This window comes from Ranitomeya variabilis, chromosome 5 (genome assembly GCF_051348905.1).
Source record: "Ranitomeya variabilis isolate aRanVar5 chromosome 5, aRanVar5.hap1, whole genome shotgun sequence".
Classification (NCBI taxonomy): domain Eukaryota; kingdom Metazoa; phylum Chordata; class Amphibia; order Anura; family Dendrobatidae; genus Ranitomeya; species Ranitomeya variabilis.
The window spans coordinates 483,789,947-483,812,419 of NC_135236.1; the positions used below are offsets into that span (position 1 = coordinate 483,789,947).

General features: G+C 42.0%; 1 protein-coding gene across 3 annotated transcripts in view; it reads right to left on the minus strand.

The window, feature by feature from the left end:
* CFAP54 (cilia and flagella associated protein 54) overlaps positions 1-22,473 on the minus strand; it is a 615,020-nt gene that overhangs the window by 163,895 nt on the left and 428,652 nt on the right. For all 3 annotated transcript variants that reach the window (XM_077265522.1, XM_077265521.1, XM_077265523.1), the window contains 6 exons: positions 19,065-19,131; positions 18,768-18,968; positions 16,882-16,968; positions 10,433-10,555; positions 10,257-10,310; positions 1,910-2,126 (listed from right to left, as the gene is read on the minus strand). In XM_077265522.1, coding sequence (XP_077121637.1) covers positions 1,910-2,126; positions 10,257-10,310; positions 10,433-10,555; positions 16,882-16,968; positions 18,768-18,968; positions 19,065-19,131 — 749 coding nt within the window. The remainder of the gene's footprint in view (positions 1-1,909; positions 2,127-10,256; positions 10,311-10,432; positions 10,556-16,881; positions 16,969-18,767; positions 18,969-19,064; positions 19,132-22,473) is intronic.

Genomic DNA, 22,473 nt, shown 5'->3' on the forward strand with positions numbered 1-22,473 from the left:
AGATTTACTGCACGTTGTGCAATTATGGGGGAGAAAAAACTCAAAGTTTATAAATGTGAGGTTTTTCACAAGGGCTATGTCCACAATACTTCTAACCATATGTTACAAGGAATATTGCTAATATTACTTGGGAAAATAGGTTAAAACAAATTTAGAATAAGCACTCAGTGTAACTCATAATGACAAGCAGCAGCTTTAAGAGAAAATAAAAATTAATGTATAAAAGAGAGGTAACTGTGTGATTAAAGCATCATTTACTACGATTTTGAGCTTTTAATGTGCTTATAATATCATGAAGTGATAACTCTACTGTGAATATATGGTCCTACGTCTGCATAGGAAACCTAATAGCAGAACTTGCAAATGAACAGAGGCCCTGGAAGGCAATGCGGGGGGCTGGCATTACTGTGTATGTGCGACCACCAAATTAGACTGGTGGATGTTGCCAGCAGGAGCTGAATTCTAAACAAGAGCATACAGTATAGAGGAGTAGTACGTTTTTCATGTTCATATAGTGCAAATCCCAGAAAAAAATCCTTATTAAAAATATGTTTTTTATGATCTCAAATCATTTCAGTGCTATTTGCTATTTGGGAAACCCTTTCAACAAACTGAGATTCTATCTTGAAGATATGGTAAAAAATAGAATTATAGCACAACGTATATATTAAAAATGAGGGTGAAAGCATCAGAACAGTTACAATAAAAAGAAAAAAAAAAAGCATCACTCGAGGAAGGATTAGTATTGAGTTTGGAACCAAAATTTCACATTTACAGTATGGGTGAATAAAGAAGATTCATTTTTCTACTTGAATGGTTGGCACTGGAGTGCTGCCTCCTGTTCTTTGGATTGAAAATCAAAGCAATTAAAAAAGCGTCTAATTCAAGAAAAGCCTTACGCCAGAAATCTTACTCCAGTCCTCAACTGGAGTAAATTTTGTGGCGAGGCGCATGTTTTTCATCAGACGCTCCTGATTCATTAGGAAGCATATATGTCTTTATGAATCAGGAGTGTCTGACCCCAGCATGTCGTCTCATCAAGACCCGGGTGAAAATTTCCGGTCTTGATCAATAGTTATATAGTTGTTATCTACAATTAGACATGAATGAAGTTTCACTCAGACACAGATCTCTTGGAAATCTGGCTAAATGAATTCATGAAAGGACAATTTGTTGGATTTTTGGATGATAAAAATGAGGCCTAGTTGATCTTATTAAAATGTGAAAAATACAGCCATAAAGAAGCACTGCTCCCATCAAAATGTGTATCCTCTTAATATAGTTGTAAAGCGCTGCAGAATATGTTGGCACTATATAAATAAAAATTATTATTATTATTATTATTATTATATTGCAATCATCATATATGGCACTTACATTTGCTCATTTTGCCTTTCTACCAGTCAATTCTTATCTTTTTCATTAGGTCTGTGACATTAGGTCTATGATATCACACGATTAAAACTGACTAGCTGAATAAGCCCTATGTAGAAACAGAAGGTCTGTTTTCTCTGTATGAATCATGAGTCACTACAAAAGTCCCTGGCAGGGGTAGGAGCAGAGGAGCTGGGTCAGGAGTTGAAGAGGGGAATGATTAATGCAGGGAAAATAGACTTCCTGTTTCTACATGGAGCAGAGAAAAAGAGAAGAATTTACTGGGTAGAAAGGCAAAATGAGCAATTGTAAGTACACAGTGCTATATAATATGATGACTGCAATATACTAAATGGATAAAAACGTAGATGGGAGGGCTTCTTTAATTCCAAGAAGGAATTGGTTTAATCTTCAGGATAAGAGACTCATCTTTTTTTTGTCATGTGAACGGTTAGGATCAAAATAAGGCTATGACAATGGCATATACTTGGCAACAGTTTTAGGTGAAGGTAGCCATTTCAGTGGGTTTTGTTACCTGACGAGGTCGGTTCCCGGTTTTTATTTTGAGGCTTTGTTCTGTCCCCAGTCACATAATATCCAGACTCCTTCTCCATCTCTGGGATGGCATTAATCTTCGAAGACAGTTTTAGGATGAAATATGTTTTTGTTAGTACCAGCTTATTCATGGTTGCTTGATCACACACAGACAGGAGACAAGGGCTGGGTTTCCTGTTCAGAATTTCTTCTAGTGCCTGCAATTTCCAGAGGGTTGGTTTTCACAATGTGTAGAATTAAAAAAGATTACCACTATTGTCTACATAGGATTTTGATTCAATTAATGGCTATTCCTATAATACGTATTATGTAACATATTTATCATTAGCATTCTACCCTACAACATTTTTATAGTTGATATTTTGTGAACTAGACTGTTTCCTAGCAGAATATGGTTCTTCAATTAAATAAGCCTTAGGGACAAGAACTGCACCTTTAGCAGAGCAAATATCAAGCTATTGCTGTAAGGAACAGTTCTGACTTTTCTTCCTTTAGTATCTAAACCACTGGGGTATACCTAGTCATGACAGCAGACTTTACTTAAAAATAGAGGGGAAAACATTCTGAGAAAAATACCCCTTTTTTCTACTTACACAATAGCATACCTAAAATAAACTCCACTTAAAATGGAAATGAAGAAAAAAAGGATAACTTAAGATAACACTTAATAATAAAGAACGTTAAGAAAGCATGACTAGGGGAGATCTGGAATTTTAGTTTTACTAAAACAGCCTAACGTACCTTTGTACACTGTGCACTGATCCAATGTTTACTGGTATACATTATTAATACTAGGCAAAATTCAACTGGCACAGCAAAAAAGTCAGTTTCTTAGACCTCTAAAAGCAGTAACAGGAGTTCAAAATGACACTTTAGGGGATGTTTCTCATGTAATAAAAATCCAATAAATCCCTTATACCATTAAGGGCTAGTTCAAACCAGCAAAATATAATTCTGTGTGCTGTGCAAATCATGTACATATGGAGAGTGGACTAACCAATGTACTGTAGGTCAATGAGGTAGTTCAGATGAACTGGTTTTACATATGGACCAACAGACCCCATCTAAAAAATTGCAGAATGCATGTTAGGCACCGGGATTCTCCCTCTGCACAGGATGGATCCCAAGCCTTGTCTTCTCCTGCGGTCTCCCATACAGTCTTGACCACAGTGAATGCTGCTGAGCAAAGACGTCGGTTCGGTCTCAGCATCTTGCTCAGACTCGGACTGTGTACTGGGTTACTGTTGCCTCTCCAGGTTCAGCTATAGTAACTAGCAATACTCAGCGGCGAGCAGTCCAGGTTTCGCTCAGCTGAGCACGCTTCTGGGTCGACTTCTCGTTGATGGTCGCCCGTCACATGCTCAGGTCCTGGTCCAGCTCTGGCTTGGTCAGTGTGCAAGGTCCTGTCAGACTAACAGAAACTATAAAAGGATCTTTGGAGCGCCCATCGGTGCACTAAGATCATTTGTATTTGGTGTGTGAGAGGAACCTGACGGTAGTGTGGACTCAGCTGTGTGTGCTCAGGGCAGGCTCAGTGCCTTTAGAATTCCGGCTTCTACGGAGAGGAGTTTGTGTGGTTGAATTCAGGGCAGGCGCTAGTGCCTTTAGAATTCCGTCCACTCTGGAGAGGAGTTCTTTGAGTGCTTGAAGTCCACTACCGATTCCCGTGCCCCAGTTGGGCTTGCGTACTCCTGTGATGCTAACAGAGTACGCGTTTAGCACGATATTCACTCTGCGGCCGTGTGCCGATAAACACGGTCTCTTAGAGTTTTTTTTTCCGCCACTGTGTGTGATTGGCACAGCCACGTGCTACTCCACTGAGTGACGTTAACTCCGAGAGAGTCTGTTTCGCTCGCTGCAAGTCTCGCCACTGTCCTTTTAGCTGCAGTGTACCATCTCTGCACGGTGGACCCCGGGTGGCGAACGCACTTCATTATTATAATTTTAGTGTGTTCCGCCCACCGTAACGTAATGAGACATCTTTTTATAGGCCATTAGTTGAACCAGCTATTATTATTTTTACTAAGTGGCAGGATTGTTTTCTAATTATTGATAAATTTCAGCTGGTGTCATGATTTTCCATGTTTTTCTGCACCTCTTTTTCTTCTGTGTTCTATACTTTTTCCCTGTGTTATTTCACATTATTACACAAATGTTAATTTATGAACATCTATGGTTTAATTTATTTACCTTTGTGGATTGGATGGGTTGTTACCGATATCTGGTGAGAATGTTATGCCAATAGCACCTTTAGAAACATATTTACTAAGAAAAAGGGTGACGTGTTCAATACTCATTTCACACACTGTATGTGTGATACAAATGCCAAGAACTGTATGTATTCAGTCTGCAGCCCATTCTGACAAGTGACTAGGACTGACTGTAGTTAGTATTATACCAGGGAAACCATTTTTTTTATCTCATTCTCGCAAAATATCCTTGATATAGGATAATTTTTTGAAACTGTTTATAGAAATGGATGCCATTCCAATATAATACCAGGAAATCGGCATAATACATGGATGGGAAATAATCCTTTTTTTTTTCCGGATAAAAAACTAGTGATTTTTTATACGCTAGTCTGAACCCAGTATAAGGATGAAGCCCTTATCTTGGCAATGCACTTTTCAGGGGCAGAGCTGTTGGAAACCAGCATTGGAACGAAATGATTCACTATTTACTCCAATAATATTAACTGTTGCTGTGTAATGCTTGCGCCAAGACTGGTTGGCGCCGGGGGTCCGTGGGTGTGGCCCCACTTCATCACTGACCAGACTACCCTGGAAGGGGAGTAACTAAGTAGCTTCCTAGGTGTTCGCTGGAGCCTCTGATGGTGAGGTCAGACTTGTGCGGCAGGTAGCTACCAGGTACCACTCCAATGTGGTGTCTGGCTGTGGATGCTGATCCCACCGGGGGACAGGACACAGGCAGGCAAGCACGGCTGTGACACTGGCTGGTGGACGGGCACGGCAGAGGCCCTGATGGGCAGACGGGCTTAACTGAGACACAGGCAGGCGGGCACGGCTGGCACTCTGGCATACAGGCGGGCATGGCTGGCACTCTGGCAGGTCAGACGGACAGGGCTGATACTCTGGTAGGAGCTGGTATACCAGCGGGTGTATGGAAACAGGTAAGAACCTGTTCAGACTGGAGGGTATATAGGAACAGGTAGGGACCTGTTCGGACTGGTGAATATAAAGAAACAGGTAGAAACCTGTGCAGCAAGTTACAGAACGGAGATAGAGCAAGACAGCAAGAGCGGATGCAAAGCAGAACCACAGGAGGCGGAGCCAAGAGCAGAAGGCTGAGCCAAGAACAGAAATGCAGGAGGCAGAGCCAAGAACAGAAATGCAGCTAAGAGCAGAGAAGGAGAAGACAGAGCTAAGAGCAGAGAAGAGGAAGGCAGAGCTAAGAGCAGAGGAGAAGGCAGAGCTAAGGACGGAGCCGCTGGAGGCGGAGCCAAGAGCGGAGATGCTGGAGGCGGAGCCAAGAGCGGAGATGCTGGAGGCAGAGCCAAGAACAGAACCGCAGGAGGCAATGACAAGAGCCCAAACCACAGGAGGCAAAGCCAAGAGCCAGAAGGCGCAGAGCCACAGGTTGTGGCGAGCAGAGCAGAGAAGCACAGAGCCACGGGTTGTGGTGAGCAGAGCAGAGAGTTGCAGAGCCACTGGTAGTGGCAAGCAGAGCAGAGAGGTGCAGAGCCATTGACTGTGGCAAGCAGAGCAGAGAGGTGCAGAGCCACTGATTGTGACGAGCAGAGAAGTGCAGAGCCACAGGTAGTGGCGAGCAGAGCAGAGAAGTGCAGAGCAACGGACAGTGGCGAGCAGAGTAGAGAGGTGCAGAGCCACTGGTAGTGGCAAAGAGAGCAGAGAGTTAAGGCAGAGGTACACACAGCAGAGTGGGAATGGCAAACAAGCAAAGAAGGAACAGGAACGGACATAGACCAGAGTACAGACAGGAGCAGACATAGACCAGAGTTCTGACAGGAACGGACACAGATACACAAACAGAACACGGATAAAGGCCTGCGTATTGCAGCCCTCAAAGACAGAGACAAAACACGACCTAGCAGCTCAGTAGCAAATACTAACTGAGGGAAATAGTTTGCTCAGGCGTCCTCCAATGGGTGAGGACGCCTTAAGTATCAGAGGCCTCTAGGCAATTGGCCGGGGACACCATAGGAAGGGGCACACAGCCTCAATAAGAATCCAGATTTGCCAGCGCCGCCCCCCTATGCACATGGCCAGGAAGTGTACACAGAGCAAGCGGCCATGAAGCACACGGCATGGAGCCGGCAGCAGACAGATCTCACAGCATGGCACAGGGTAACTGAGTTGATGTACCAGGCAGGTAGGGCATGGAAGGCCATGCAGTGATGCCAGCAGGGTTGTAACAGTACCCCCTCCTTTACGCCCCCTCTTCTTCAAACCCACCAGAATGATCTGTAGAAGAAGAAAGTGTCCACTCACAGTCCAAGTCATCATGACATCTTTAGGGAAGAACCAAGCAGACGGGTCACCAGGAATCTCGGATAGCAAAGTCTCTTTGTGCCCAACGGGGTTAGTTTCCACAATGGGCTGGACCACTTCCACCAGGTAGATAGGATGCAGGGACTTAGATGCTATTGTCTTGACATCTGCATCAACCGGACACTTGGAAACTGGAAACTCTCTTACAGGGTCCAACTTCTGCCTGTAATCCCGAGAAAACTGGGCCTCCTCTTCCAGATCAGGGGAACTGAGAGAAAAGAAAGCTCAAGAAAGCTTCCAACTTAGTATCTTCACCAGCCGTCCACACGGAAGCTGAGGGAACTCTCACAGGATACATATCGATACGATACGATATCCAGAGACAAATTTTCAGGTAGCAGAGATGTTCTAGCGTACTGAACACAGGAAAAATCATTGGAGCTGAGTGTGGAGAACAACAGCTCCACCAGATCAGAAAAAAAAAATTGAGAGGAGGAAACGTCTGTTTCGAAATCTTCACCAACTGGCCACATGGACGATGAAGGTACCCACATAGGAACCATCTTATGCCTGTTATCCAGAAGAAAACGTCCAAGAGGTGGGGATGTTTCTATGAACAGGTTACAGGTATAGTCATTGGAGTTGTGTGGAGAGATTGTCACCACTTCCCCATCTTTGGTGATGTCAGCACACCTTGACTCAATGACTAACATGTTACTGGTATAGTCACTGGAGACATGTGGAGAGATATTCACTGCTTCCCCATCTTTGGTGATGTCAGCACACCTTGACTCAACGACTAGCAGACCAGCTTAAGAAGACCACACAGTTGACTGTCTTTGACACATGGGAACCAGACACTTCTCGCGACTGGTTAAATTCAAACGGAGCATTTTGCTGGAACTCTTGACCAGAGCAGGTGGTAGAGTCCTTGACTCAGAATGACCCATGGGCATAATAGACAGCATACGGAAGACAAACTTCTTCGAGTATAAGGCTCCAACCTGGAGCTGTAGTTGTCCTTGAAGGACTAGACTGTTCTTGAATAGGGCTTGATCATCTTCAGACATTGACCTCATCGGGTTATGGAGATGTATGACGGAGACCACACACCGACTCCGAATGGATGGCAACTTTACCATGCCAAAGCTCCCGGAAAACAGAGACACAGTCTTTAAATGGAGAGGAGGTACTCTTGCCAAGGGCAGCCTCTCCTGCTGGCCCAGGGTTTCAGAGTTTTAGATTCACAGGGCAGAGACCGTCTGGATGTTCCTTACAACCGCAGTGATACCGCGATCCCTTCTTGCGGCTGGATTCGGGCTGTTGCTTTTCCAGCCCACTTTTATCAGCCTTCTTGGGTTTGGCTTGGGTAGCTGCCTGGACAAGTTGAGGAACAGGCGGGTTTTGGACTGACTTGGTCTGACATAGCGGTTTCTTAGGGGGATTCGCTCATCTGGACCGCCTCTGGGATCTAGTGAGGGAAGACTTTGCAGGAGGAGCTGGCTTAGGCACTTTGAAGGCTTTAAGAAAGACCATTAGGAAGGCCTCAAGGTTCGAGCTTCCCAGAGGGGGTTAATCCAACTCAACGCATCTCCTGCTAGGTAGGACATAAGGAATCCCACCTTGGCCCGATCAGAGGTGAATTCGGCAGCATTCTCTTCAATATACAGCAAGCTACACTCCAGGAACTCCATGCACTCCCCTGGATCCCCATAAAATCTTGGCGGAGGCTTCAGAAGGAGTTTTTCATAAGCTGCAAGCTGATTATACATCTCATCAGAGACTATGAATTGATCTACTGCAGAGACAGTCTGGAATTCTGATCGGGTAAAAACTTTTTTCGTTCGCCTATGCTGGCAAGAAGAAAGTTCATCTCGCTCCGAGAGTGACGGCTCATGGGACTCAGTTGTGACCTCGTCCTGAGCAATCTGTAACGCTCGCACCCAGACTGGTTGGCGCAGGCATCCGGGGGTGTGGCCCCACTTCACCACTGACCAGACTACCCTGGAAGGGGAGTAACTAAGTAGCTTCCTAGATGTTTGCTGGAGCCTCTGATGGTGAGGTCAGACTTGTGCGGCAGGTAGCTACCAGGTACCACTCCAGGGTGGTGTCTGGCTGTGGATGCTGATCCCACTGGGGGACAGGACACAGGCAGGCAGGCACAGTTGTGACACAGGCAGGCAGGCACGGCAGGCACTTTGGCAGGTCAGACGGACAGGGCTGAGACTCTAGTAAGAACTGGCATACAGGCAGGTGTATGGAAACAGGTAAGAACCTGTTCAGACTGGAGGGTATATGTGAACAGGTAGGGACCTGTTCGGACTGGTGAATATAAAGAAACAGGTAGAGACCTGTGCAGCAAGTTGCAGTACGGAGATACAGCAAGACCGCAAGAGCGGATGCAAAACAGAACCACAGGAGGCGGAGCCAAGAGCAGGAGGTAGAGCCAAGAACAGAAACGCAGCTAAGAGCAGAGAAGAAGACAGAGCTAAGAGCAGAGAAGAGGAAGGCGGAGCTAAGAGCAAAGAAGGAGAAGGCAGAGCTAAGGACAGAGCTGCTGGAGGTGGAGCCAAGAGCAGAGACGCTGGAGGCAATGCTAAGAGCCAGAATGCGCAGAGCCACAGGTTATGGCGAGCAGAGCAGAGAAGCACAGAGCCACGGGTTGTGGTGAGCAGAGCAGAGAGGTGCAGAGCCACTGGTGAGTTGATATATCAGGGAGGTGGGGGATGGAAGGCCATGTAGTGATGCCGGCAGGGTTGTAACATGCTGTTTTACGTTTTTTTTTCATTTTTGTTTTATGCTCACTGATTGGAAGACAGAGTCTGAAAAGATGTTATTTGTACAGTGGTTAAAAGTGTACAGTGGGTAAAAGTATAGATTTGCACCAACCCCAGAATGTATTTACAGGTGCTTCTCACATAAATTAGAATATCATCAAAAAGTTAATTTATTTCAGTTCTTCAATACAAAAAGTGAAACGTATATATTATATAGAGTCATTACAAACAAAGTGATCTATTTCAAGTGTTTATTTCTGTCAACAGTCCTTATTCTTATTCTCCTTGACCCAGGTAAGACGCTTCTGGCATTGTCTATTAGTCATGGAGTGGCTTGACACAAGGAATGCGACACTTGTAGCCCATGTCCTGGATACATCTGTGTGTGGTGGCTCCTGAAGCAATGACTCCAGCAGCAGCCCACTCCTTGTGAATCTCCCCCAAATTTTTGAATGGCTTTTTCTTCTCAATCCTTTCAAAGCTGTGGTTATCCCGGTTGCTTGTGCACCTTTTTCTACCACACTTTTTCCTTCCACTCAACTTTCCATTAATATGCTTAGATACAGCACTCTGAACAGCCAGCTTCTTTAGCAATGACCTTTTGTGGATTACCCTCTTGTGGAGTGTGTCAAGGACTGCCTTCTGGACATCTGTCAAGTCAGCAGTCTTCCCCATGATTGCGTAACCTACTGAAACAGACTAAGGGACCTTTTAAACACTTAGGAAGCCTTTGCAGGTGTTTTTTTTAATTATTCTAATTTAGTGAGATAATGACTTTTGGGTTTTCATTGGCTGAAAGCCATAATCATCAACATTAACAGAAATAAACACTTGAAATAGATCACTCTGTTTGTAATAACTCTATATAATCTATGAGTTTCACTTTTTGTATTGAAGATCTGAAATAAATTAACTTTTTAATGATATTCTAATTTTGTGAGAAGCACCTGTATATTAGTCTATTTTAGTTATACTGATATACTCATTTATACACAGAGTATTATAAAGTTTTTATACAAGTCCTTTGATTGTAGCTATAAGATAATACTAAAAGAAAGCGTGCTAAACATGTTGGTCTTACCTCTAAATTTTCACTGGAGACGAGTGTGTTTGATGATAAGAATTTTATGGTTGCCTGAAATAAAATAGTACAGATAAAATCCACCATTTTCAATATGGTCACTTTAACCTAATATCTATCTAGTGAAAACCAAATAATGCTTTGCAACCTCCCAAAAGTACAGAATGACTGCTTACCGGAACTTTGCCAGCTGTTGAAAATCCCTCATGCGGCCTTCTTGGAATTCTTTGTCCACTATTTAGGAGGAAAAACTCCTGGAAAGCTTCAGAAAACAGGTGAAGCTCTATGAGGACTCTAACCTTAAAAGAAACAGTGCAATAAAATAATTACAAAGAAAATAAAAAGGAGCCTCTACCAATTTAACATTGTCCAAATGGCTTTTCTCAAATTTAGGCTTGAGATTGCATTAAAGCATTGTGATTTTTTGCCACAAGTGTAATAGTACTGTAATGTTTTAGCCGTGATACTAACATTTTTTTGTAAAATAATTCCCTTTATGACGTTAGTGCAGAAAAAAGAATTGTAGCCACAATGTATGAATGAGGCTAAATGACCTGGGTTCCAAACAGCATTATTTCAGTAGGCATTATGTGATCTTAATTCCTTGAGAAAATGAATGTGTTGTCAGTCCTGATCTGTATTTAGTACATAGTATATGAGCAGAACATGTTACTAAACTTTGTAGATTATACTTAATACACAACATTGGCCACAAGTGAGTAGAAAAATGAAAACCAAAAAAAAGGGATTGTAGAGGTAGCATCCTCAAATAAAAACTGGAGAGTCAGAAACACTGAATATTTACTTTTAGTGTTAAAACAATGAATGGTGTGTCAAATAAAAGGCTTTGTGTTTCTACATCGGAATGATGTTTTCTTCAGTTCATGTCAGCTGTATGGTGGCAGCCAGTCCTAGTGACTTGGATCTTGTCTGACAGTTCTGGATTTTAATTGCTGTCCTAGGAGATCCCTCAAGTGTCCCAACATTTTTGGAGTCCAAAACCTCACAGTAAAGCTAGCAATATTAAAGACATCAAAGGGGACAGAGAAGAAGGATCGGCCAGGAACTGTTTAGCAGCAGGTATGCGGATGATAGACAGATGCGGGATCAGGCACAAGCTGGTACAGGAACACAGAACTGCCACAGGTGCAGGCTCAAACAGATCAGAATCAGGAGTAGGCACTGGCAGACTGGGTTTGTGTAGACAGATATGGGATCAGGCACAAGCAGGATAGGTACAGGAACACGGGACAGACACGGGTATGGGATCACAGGTGCAAGTTCAGAAGGGTCAGGATCAGGAGTAGGCACTGGCAGAGGGGGTTTGGGTATAGGTACAGCAGGATGGACAGGAAAGGGTGCAGACTGGATGGCCTGGGTCAGTTAAACGGGGCAGACTGGGTCAGATTCAGAGAGTACGAGTACACGTACCTTACAACTAGGTAGCAGTATGCAAATTGCCTCTTCAGGGAGAAAGAGGACTTGAACTCTAAAGTGCCAACTATTGGAAGTAGCGATGCTACGAGTCACAATCAACTAAGGTTAAAAGCCAAATCAGAACCTCAATTTGCAGACACAGTGTTTCGGGCTATTGGCCCTCGTCAGGGCAAAGTATAAGAACTGATTTGGCTAGGTGAGAGGCTCTGGACTGGGGTCTAAGGGTTAAGGTTTCCCCTTATAGAGAGTGACATACAAGCTCTGGCTTGTGAAGGTAAGGAGGTTTATTAGCCGTGCAATGATCCTTTGGGAAATTTATTATGCAAACTGTCTCTTCAGTGAGAAAGAGGACTTGAACTCTAGCACCACCTGTTGGAAGTAGCGATCCTACTAGTCACAATCAGCCCTTTAACGAGTTTTGCAATATGACATAGGTATATGACTAGGTAGCAGGAAACTCACTAGTACAAACATTGCTAAGGCACCTCCCATTTGGGGAAGGTGACTTAAATACCTAATGTCTCCCAGCCATTGCCCTAAGCATTCTCCTGTGAGACCTGTGGGCCGTGCACAGGCCCTTGGAGGAGACAGAGATGGCAGTGACTGGAGCAGCATGGCAAGGTGAGTAAACACACCAGCGTCCCTGCTGAGAGGGGGAATGGGACACATGCAGGGGTGCCAATGCTGTTCTAATATAGACATTCTGTCTATTGGGGAAGTTAGGATCTAATACTAGAGACAATGATTTCATTCAGCTTGCATTTTTTTAATCACATTCCCAGTGGCTCAGAAGTTTAAATACACATGGTTTATATTTAGTGGCATTGTCTATAAAACGACGACATTAGGTGACAGAGTTCAGTTAGATTTCCACAAGTTTTTTACTATAAGTTGGTGAAGTTTCCCCCTAGCACTACTGGTTTATAGGCTTCCTTGTTCGCCCACGTGTTTTCAGTGTCGCCATAAAAGTTTTCTTGAGGTTTGCGCCTGCTTGCTGAATGGTACTATAGCTGCAGATTACCATCTGAAGAGAAGGTCATTGCATCTTTAGGAGTTTGAAAATCACTCCCACAGGTGTATCAAACATGTGGAAGTCCACAATGATTTCTCTGATGTCTTAACTGAATTGTTTTGCCTAGCAATTAAGTAAATAATGCTTCAAATTCTGTACATCTCAAATTAACTCAAATTATGTGAAAAAATTAAATGATCTCACCGTGCTGAAGTATTGCATGCCTGTTAGATCCCACAGAGTGCCATATCCAAAAAGCTGCTAACGCACAGAGAAGTCCACAAAAAGTAAGAAAGAGGAAGGCATCTCCGTTTAAAATTCTCCAAAGTTTATTTTCAAAGGATTAAAAACTCCACTTTTAGCACAAAAAAACTCTTGTCAATTTGCCCATCAGAAGCTTCTAAAATCATGACATCATTTTTTTGAATTTTCCAAACAATTTTAACCCCTTCAGCCCCAAGCCTGATTTAACCTTCATGACCAGGTCAAATTTTACAATTCTGACCAGTGTCACTTTATGTGTTAATAACTCTGGAACGCTTCAACGTCTCTTGGTGATTTTGTTGGTTTTTCATGACATGTTGTACTTTATGTTAGTAGTAAATTTAAGCTAATATTTCTTGTGTTTTTTTTGTGAAAATATCGGCATTTGGCAAACATTTAGCAATTTTAAAAATTTTAATTGTTATATACTTTAACCAGTTAGTCAGGCTGGACAACACAGTTAATAAATAACATTTAACAATTTCTCATTTTTCCAACAAAACCATTTTTTTAGGCACCACATCACGTTTGAAGTGACCTTGAGGAGTCTATGTGACCTAAATACTGAAAAGTGACACCATTTTAAAATCTACAAATTTAGTTTTCCCCACCAAATGTTTATTTAGCACCAAATTTGGCATTTTTCCAAGGGGAACAGGAGAAATTGAACCACTTTGTTGCGTAGTTTTTCCGGAGTACGCTGATACCCCATATGTGGAGGACAACTACTGTTTGGGGGCACGACAGGGCTTGGAAAGGAAGGAGCACCATTAGACTTTTGGAGTGCAAAATTGGCAGGAATAAATAGCAGATGCCTTGTCGTGTTTGATGAGGCCCTGGTGTGCCTAAACAGTGGAAAGCCCCACAAGTGACACCATTTTTGTCCTTAGACCTTTGAACCTGCAAGTGGTTAGCATAATTTTATTACGGTAAATTAAGATGGAAATTAATAAAACAAATCACATTTCTCCCACAAAAATGTTGCTTTTGCCCCAAATTGTTCATTTTCACTAGGGTAACAGGAGAAAAAGGACCATACAATTTGTTGTTCAACTTTTCCTGAGTTCGCCAATATCATATATGTGGTCAGAAACTACTTTTCAGAGACAGTGCAAAGCTCAGAAGGGAAAGATCGGCATATTGGAATTCAGATTTTGCTGGAATGATTTGTGAGTGTCATGTCACATTGGCCGAGGTCCTAAGGTGGCAGAACAGCAGAAACCCCATAAGTAACCCCATTTTACAAACTACACACCTTCAATTCATTCATATAGGTGTGCAGCGAGCATATTAACACCACAGGTGTGTAACAACATTTTAGATTACAGGGTGGTGAAGAAAAAAGGGGAAATACGAGAAAATGGATCACATAATTGTTGTGCAATTTCTCCTGAGTTCGCCAATATCCTATATGTGGTCGAAAACTACTTTTCAGGCACAGTGCAAAGCTCAGAAGGGAAGGAGCCATATTGAAACGCAGATTTCTATAGATTTTCTATCAGTAACCCCATTTTATAAACTGCGCCTCTCAGTGAACACATTGTCAGCTAGCCACACGAAAAACCCTCACAGAGCTCCATCAATGGAAAAAAATATAACCATTGTGGGACACGGAAAATGGCAACACAAACAATTTTTTTTTTTTTTTTTTTTTTTAGAAAGTTTAGAATTTTTTTTACCACTTAACTAAAAAAAAATTTTTAAAAATAAAAATCTATGTAAGTTTAGTTTTGCCATAATAGTACTAACCTGGAAAATCATGCTCCCAGGAAAAAGGATAATTTTTCCCACATAAGTAGAAAAGTGAAAATAGTTCCAGCTTCGATAAAAACAATCCTTTATTACTAACTGTTAAAAATGGATTCCATATTGCAAGGAAAGAGCTCTTTTTTTCATATAATGGACACCATAAAACAAAACCCAAAACACAATAGTGGAATCACATTTTTTTTTTACCATTTCATCTCACTTGGATTTTTTTCTTGTTTTCCAGTACATTGTATGGCAAACTGAACAGTATAACTCAAAGCTACAACTTGTGCAGCAAAATATTAGTTGTTACACAGCTATGTCGACAGAAAAAAGAAAAATTATTGCTCTTGGAAGACTGAGCGGAAAATATAAAATAGTAAAAATGAAAAATTGCCCAGCCCTTAAAGGGGTTATCCAGGCCTACGGTATTAATGACCTAAATACATAATAGGTCAATAATATGAGATCAGTGGGGTCCGACATATGGCACCCCCATTGATCAGCTGAATGTTTTTGCTCTGGTGTTGGCCAGATGTAAACACTTTGGTCGGAGTTTATAAGCGCAGTTCCAATCAAAGTGTAGGGGCTGCTATCGGCTACTGCAGCGCAGCTCCCATTCTTTTGCATAACATCTGTGCTGCAGTAGCACACTTTACTCGTAGCTCCACTCACGAGCTTCACTCAAAGTGTTTCCACCAGGCTGATGCTGGAGCAAAAACAGCTGATCAGTGTGGACTAGTGATGAGCGAATATACTCGTTACTCGAGATATCTCGAGCACGCTCTGGGGTCCTCCGAGTATTTGTAAGTACTCGGAGATTTAGTTTTCATCACCGCAGCTGGATGATTTACATCTGTTAGCCAGCATAAGTACATGTGGGGGTTGCAGCTAAAACTCCGAGCACTAAAAAATACTCGGAGGACCCCTGAGTGTGCTCGGGAAATCTCAAGTAACGAGTATAGTTGCTCATCACTAGTGTGGACGCTAGGTGTTGGCCTTACTGCGATCTGTGATTGATGACCTATCATATAGGTCACCAATACTGTATGCCCAGACAACCTTGAAGACTATATATTATCAGTTGATAATGGATCTGTGGAAAGTATAAATATGAGTTGTAATGACTTCAACTGTTCAGTACTGTAGCCTCACCCATATGACAGGGGCGGACATATCATTGGTGCAGTCTGTGATGCCACACAGGTGACCAAAAGGTAAGAAGACCACATCCACCTCCAAAGCAGGTGGAAATTTGCATTATGAGGAGATATGGGACTACAAAGGATCCATATACTGTTCTTTTACAGGGGCCCAAGAGGTAAGGGGACACATCCACCTCCACAGCAGGTGGAACTGTGCATTATGAGGAGATATGGGACTGCGAAGGGCTCATACATTGTTCTTGTACAGGGGTCCTTTCTGTCTGTGTCTCCCGGTGAGTGAAGAACATCAATATTCTTGCTATCAATGTCAGCGTTAATTTCCACAAGGACATAATTAAAAAGTAATACTCTACACCAGAGGTGTCAAACTGCATTCCTCGAGGGCCGCCAACAGGTCATGTTTTCAGGATTTCATTGTATTGCACAGGTGATAATTTAATCACCTGCACAGAATGATTCCAGAACCTTGTGGAATGCTAAGGAAATCCTGAAAAAATGACCTGTTGGCGGCCCTCGAGGAATGCAGTTTGACACCTCTGCTCTACGCTACACTAACCTGGCATTAGTTACCGTACATAGGGAAATCTGTCATAAGGGGTTCCCTTTAATTCTGCAGCATCTCTAAATTAGCAAAATGTAACTAGTACGGAATGAAGGGCATTTCTGGATACTGAAAGCTGTGGAAAAACAGTGTAGCTCATTGCAAGTATTTGGCTGTGTTTTCTAAAAATCAATATCCACAAGACAGAAAGTGTTCATTTGTTGCGGCCAGTCCTACAGTTTCCTCTGCAGTGGTGGCACTTGTAGCTGCGATCTTTACTGTAGCCAATACCTATACTAGTGTCAATGCGAGAAAAGAATGACGGAAGACGGCCTACAAACAAATCAATTGCTGGCCAGATAATGTCTGTCTGTGTAATACATTTACTGCTGTTAAAAGTCAGGCTGTCATCTGTTTATCTCGGTGTCGATAAGCTTCATTTACAATTGCCCATACCTTTAGGAGCCTTGCCTCCACACTTCTCACAGGGTCACGGCAGATAGTGCTGACAACATACTGGTACAATGTAAGTAATGGCAAAACCTGTGAAAACACATTCATTATAAGGTGGGAACACTACATAACACTATTTGTAAGGGCGGCTGGCAATGTTATTAGGTAAAAATAGTCACCAACATTTTGACACAACGGAACTTTATAAAATTTAATTGCATACAAATTTTGGGGAAATGTTATGTTACTATGCATTTACGTGACCCCGTTAGGGTTAATCTGTAGAGGTCACTGTGTTGGCATCTCTTGCCAAATTTCTGGCTTTTTAGTGATCATGGTGGTATTTTGGAAAGCTAATTGATGCCTGTAGCATCGGTTCAAGCAAGGGTTGTCGCCTATCCTTCACACAGCCCTGGGAGCATTCAAAATAACAGGGCCCTAATCTTGGCCCATTAATGATTTTCAGAACACATGGACTCTTAAAGGGAATCTGTCACAAGGTTTTTGCTACCTCATCTGGGACCAGCATAATGTAGGGACAGAGACCCTGATTCCAGCGATGTATCACTTAGTTTACTGGGTGCAGCAGTTGTAATACAATCAGAGATTTCAAATGTAGCATGCAGCAGAGCTCAGAAAGCTAACCCCGCCCACAACACAGCTCACTGTGTACACTGTATATTAACACACAGCTGATTGGGGGCGTGGTTGGATCAGGATGCTCAAGGGCAGCTAGTCTGGGCAGTGACATTCTCCTGCTGATAAAACACTCATTATAGGACACAGCCTAATAAATGACACATGGCTAAAATCAGTGTATCTACCGCTACCTCATGCTGCCCTCAGATTACATAGAAAATCCACTGCTTTTCTACTGATGAACTATTCTTATGATAGGTCACCAACATCAGATCAGGGTGTCCGATACCCCTCCCCGATCAGCTGCTAGGAGGCCAGATCTAAAAAGTACAGATCGCAACAACACAGCGCCATACACTGCTTAGTGGCCGCTGCCAGTTACTGCAGAACTGCTCATACTGAAGAGAATAGGTACTGATAGACAGTGAATGGAACTATAGTGTTCTCTGTACACATTCAGCAGTTGACTAAAGTGCTAATAACAGACAGGTGTCAGACCCCCACCAATCTTATGTAGATGACCTACCTTTTAAGGGTGGCTTTCACAAGCTACAGATTTTGTTGCAGAAATATTGCAACCCTCCTGTTAATCTGAATGCAACCTTCGGAAATTGATGTTTGCTGCCAATACTACCCTATTCAGATGAATGGAATATTTTTTTTAGTCCCAGAAATGTCAACACAAACTGGCCTCTTTGAATCAAATTTTTATGCTAAATATATTATTCTTGTGCTTTTTTTTTCCTTTTCAGACTACTGCAGGTTTTACAGCAGCCACATGGACCAATCTCTAAATGCTGTTAACAGAAGCTTAGGCAAGATGGAAAACCTCATAAAGTTGTCTAAAAAAATATACAAGCAGAAAATAAAAACAGATTGGAAAAATACGTTTTACTAGATGGCTTCAATTATTAAATTATGATATGGGCAGTGCATTTCCTTTATAAAGCTTAAATCTGTTTGTTATTGTCTACAGGTTTCTAAAAACTGGTACTGTTATCTTTTTATTGAAAAAAAATCAATATGCAATTATTCTACTGTCCGTTATCATTGTTTCATACTTCCTACTTTATGACCTGTGTTATCATTCTCTTTTAGACCATTGCTTATTAATACCAAATCAGCATGTAAATGGCATACAAATATTTGGAACAGAACAAACATTTTTTAAAGAAAAAAAATCTTAAAAATAATGGCATCATAAGCATTCAGGTATATTTTGATTCATTTTCTTGTAAGTGGGCACTAACCATAAGATTCTGAGCAACAGAATGCAATTCAGAAATGAGAAAACCTAGACTGGAAACAACGGTTATAACATCGGCTCTGTGCCGATCAGAAAACAGGTCAATCCCCGGAATAAGATCAGATACTTCACATCCTTCTCCAATCTCATATAATGCATAATCAACATCTTCATCTGGATGTGGCAGGGACACGCGAAATAAGGACTGGGAAGAAAAACAGAATTTATATATTATGTCATTTGCTTTCAAATACCTTATTATTTGTCACAGAAATTCATAAGAAACCAATGTGCTTTTTACCTTGAAAAGTAAAGCTGAGAGCAAGCAGCAATCTGTTCTCTTTCGAACATCTGATGTCAAGATATAACTACAAAAACATACAAAACAAGAAAGGTAGAGTACAGAACAATGACACATGGAAGGAGACAGAGGCAGACTGGTGGAAATGGAAACCAGAGGCAGCTGCTGAAAAAAAAACTATATGTTGTTGTTTGTTTTTTTTTAATTAAATTTAAAAAATTACAATAATCATGTGATCTGTTGTTAACATACTTTTCATGGATTAATGGATGACACCCTACAAAATTACATGACATATATATATATATATATATATATATATATATATATATATATATATATATATATATATATATATATACAGTAGGTATGGAAAGTATTCAGACCCTTCTAATTTTTCACTCTGTTTCATTGCATCCATTTGGTAAATTCAAAAAAGTTCATTTATTCTCATTAATGTACACTCTGCACCGCATCTTGACAGTTCGTGCCAGAAATAAAAGAGAAGGACTCAAGCACAGCAGCATTTCTTGCAAAACTATTGGTGTCTTGTATTCCATAGGTATAGAGACATGCACAAAACACTTGGCTGACATGGTTGTGTTTTCTGCTAACAGCTTTTAGGCTTAATTAAAGCTGTTAGCGTGAAACAAGACAATGTAAGGAAAGCCACTGAATATGACTAGGAGCTCTTAGCTCAAAATATGACCTTGTCAGCCGAGACACTACGAATGGCTACGAGTTGTTAGCTCAAAACATGACCATGTCGGCCAAGCCACTGGTCATAACTAAGATCTGTTAGCTCAAAACCCAACTATGTAAAGCAAGCCACTGGACATGACTAAATGTTGTTAGCTTGAAACATAACCATGTAAGGCAAGCCACTGGACATGACTACGAGCTGACTAAGAGCTGACTAAGAGCTGACTAAGAGCTGATAGCTTGACGTGTGTTTAGAATCATTATCCATTTGTAGAAGCCATCTTCTTTTCAACTTCAGCTTTTTTATTTACAAATGGTGTTATGTTTGCATCAAGAATTTGTTGAGATTTCATTGAATCCTTTCTTCCTTCTATCCGTTAAGTGTTTCTCATGCAATTGGCTGCAACACAACCCGAAAGCATGACTGATCCAACCTCATGCTTAAAGAAGTTGTCCACTACTATAACCTTTTTTTTTTTTTTTTTTTCATAAATCTTGCTATTATGGGCCACTGAAAACATCTACTGTGTTTATTTTAGCAATATTACCTTTTATCATGCTGTAGCAGCACATTTTAGTGCTGGATTCAGCTCTCATGGGGTTAATCGACAACTTCCTTTCTCCTGAGTTACTGTGCTCTAATACTACAAGTTCCATGATGCATTGCACTGCTACTAAGCCTGAACCTAGCACACCCTCTCCAAAACACACCCAAACCCCTCCCTCCTTTCCCCCCCTCTAGCTTGAAAAAGATTTGTGATGTCATTTCTGTCCAACCTCCTCTTTTACATTTGTCCAACACACACTCCATTACAGATAGATAGAGGGAAAGATAGATAGATAGATAGATAGATAGATAGATAGATAGATAGATAGATAGATAGATAGATAGATAGATATGGAATGGATAGATAGATGGATAGATATGAGATAGATAGATAGATACATACATACATACAGATATATCTATATATCTATGTCTATTTCCATAGATATGTCCATATCCATGTTTCTAAACCCCTTCACCCCCTGGAGCTTTTTTGTTTTCGTTTATCGCTCCCCTTCTTTCCAGAGCCATAATTTTTCCGTCAATACGGCCATGTGAGGGCTTATCTTTTGCAGAACAAGTTCTACTTTTGAACGCCATCATTGGTTTTACCATGTCGTGTAGCAGAAAATGTGAAAAAAATTCAAAGTGCAATGAAATGGCAAAAAAAGTGCAATCCCACGCTTGTTTTTTGCTTGGCTTTTTTGCTAGGTTCCCTAAATGCTGAGGCTGTGTGCACACATTGTGGATTTGATTGCAGATCCGCAGCGTTTTTTGCTGCACTGAATTGCATCAAATCCGCAGTGTAGTGTACAACCAATGTAAGTCTATGGGAGCCGCAGACTTGTGCACATGCTGCGGAAAAAGCCGCACCGAAACCGCACCAAGAACTGCATCAAAACCGCACCAAAAACTGTATCAAAACCGCACCAAAACTGCGAAACTGCACCAGGTTTTGATGCAGTTTTGATGCAGTTTTTGGTGCAGTTTTTAGGCTTTTTTTGGTGCGGTTTATGCGCGGTTTTAATGCCGTTTTTGGAAATAAGTAAATAAACGGAAAATGTGCATGATTTGAATGGAAACATGCATGAAAAAACGGATTCCAAGGCCGGATTCATCATTTCACAGCTCAGTGTTTCATACTTGTTTTGCCGGATCCGTCGCTGTGCGTTTTTTCGCCGGACAGAAAAAACGTTCCTCTGTATGTGTTTTCCATCCGGCGGAAACAGCTTTTTTGACGGATCCGGCAAAAAACGGATGAAACTCTATGAAAAAAAGACGGATCCGTTGGAAAAAAATGGATCCGTTTTTTTCAAAACTCGCCGGATTGTGCCTCACGGCAAAAACCTGATGTGTGAAAGCAGCCAAATATATTGATAGATACATCTATGTATCTATAGATATATCTATAGATAAATATATCTATAGATAGATATATCCATAGATATATAATAGAAAGGCCGATGTTTCTATAAGGCTACTTTCACACTTGCGTTTTTCGCAATCCGTCTTTTTGGGAAAAAAACGGATCCTACAAATGTGCTCGCAGGATGCGTTTTTTACCCATAGACGTGTATTAGTGAAGGATCGCGACGGATGGCCACACGTCGCATCCATCGTGCAACGGATGCGTCGTGTTTTGGCGGACCGTTGGCACATCCGTCATGTCTGCCATTTTCTACCGCGCATGCGCGGCCAAAACTCCGCCCCCTCCTCCCCGGACTTCAGAATGGGCAGCGGATGCGTTGAAAAACTGCATCCGCTGCCCACGACGTGCACAAATTTCACAACGTGCGTCGGTACGTCGGCCCAACGCATAGTGATGGACCCGTGCCGACGCAAGTGTGAAACAGGGCTTAATGAGCGTTTAATTTAATAAAAAACTGAAAAAAACGGCGTGGGCTCCCGCGCAATTTTCTGCGCCAGAGGGGGAAAGCCGACGGCCGAGGCCAATATTTGTAGCCTGCTATGAATATCAGCCCGCAGCTGTCTGCGTAGCCTTTACTGGCTATTAAAATAGAGGGACCCCCCCAAAAAAATGACGTGGGGTCCCCCTATATTTTATAGCCAGAAAGGCTACGCAGACAGCTGCGGGCTGATATTAATAGCCTAGAGAGGGGCCATGGATATTGGTCCCCCCCCCCCCCCCCGGCTACAAAT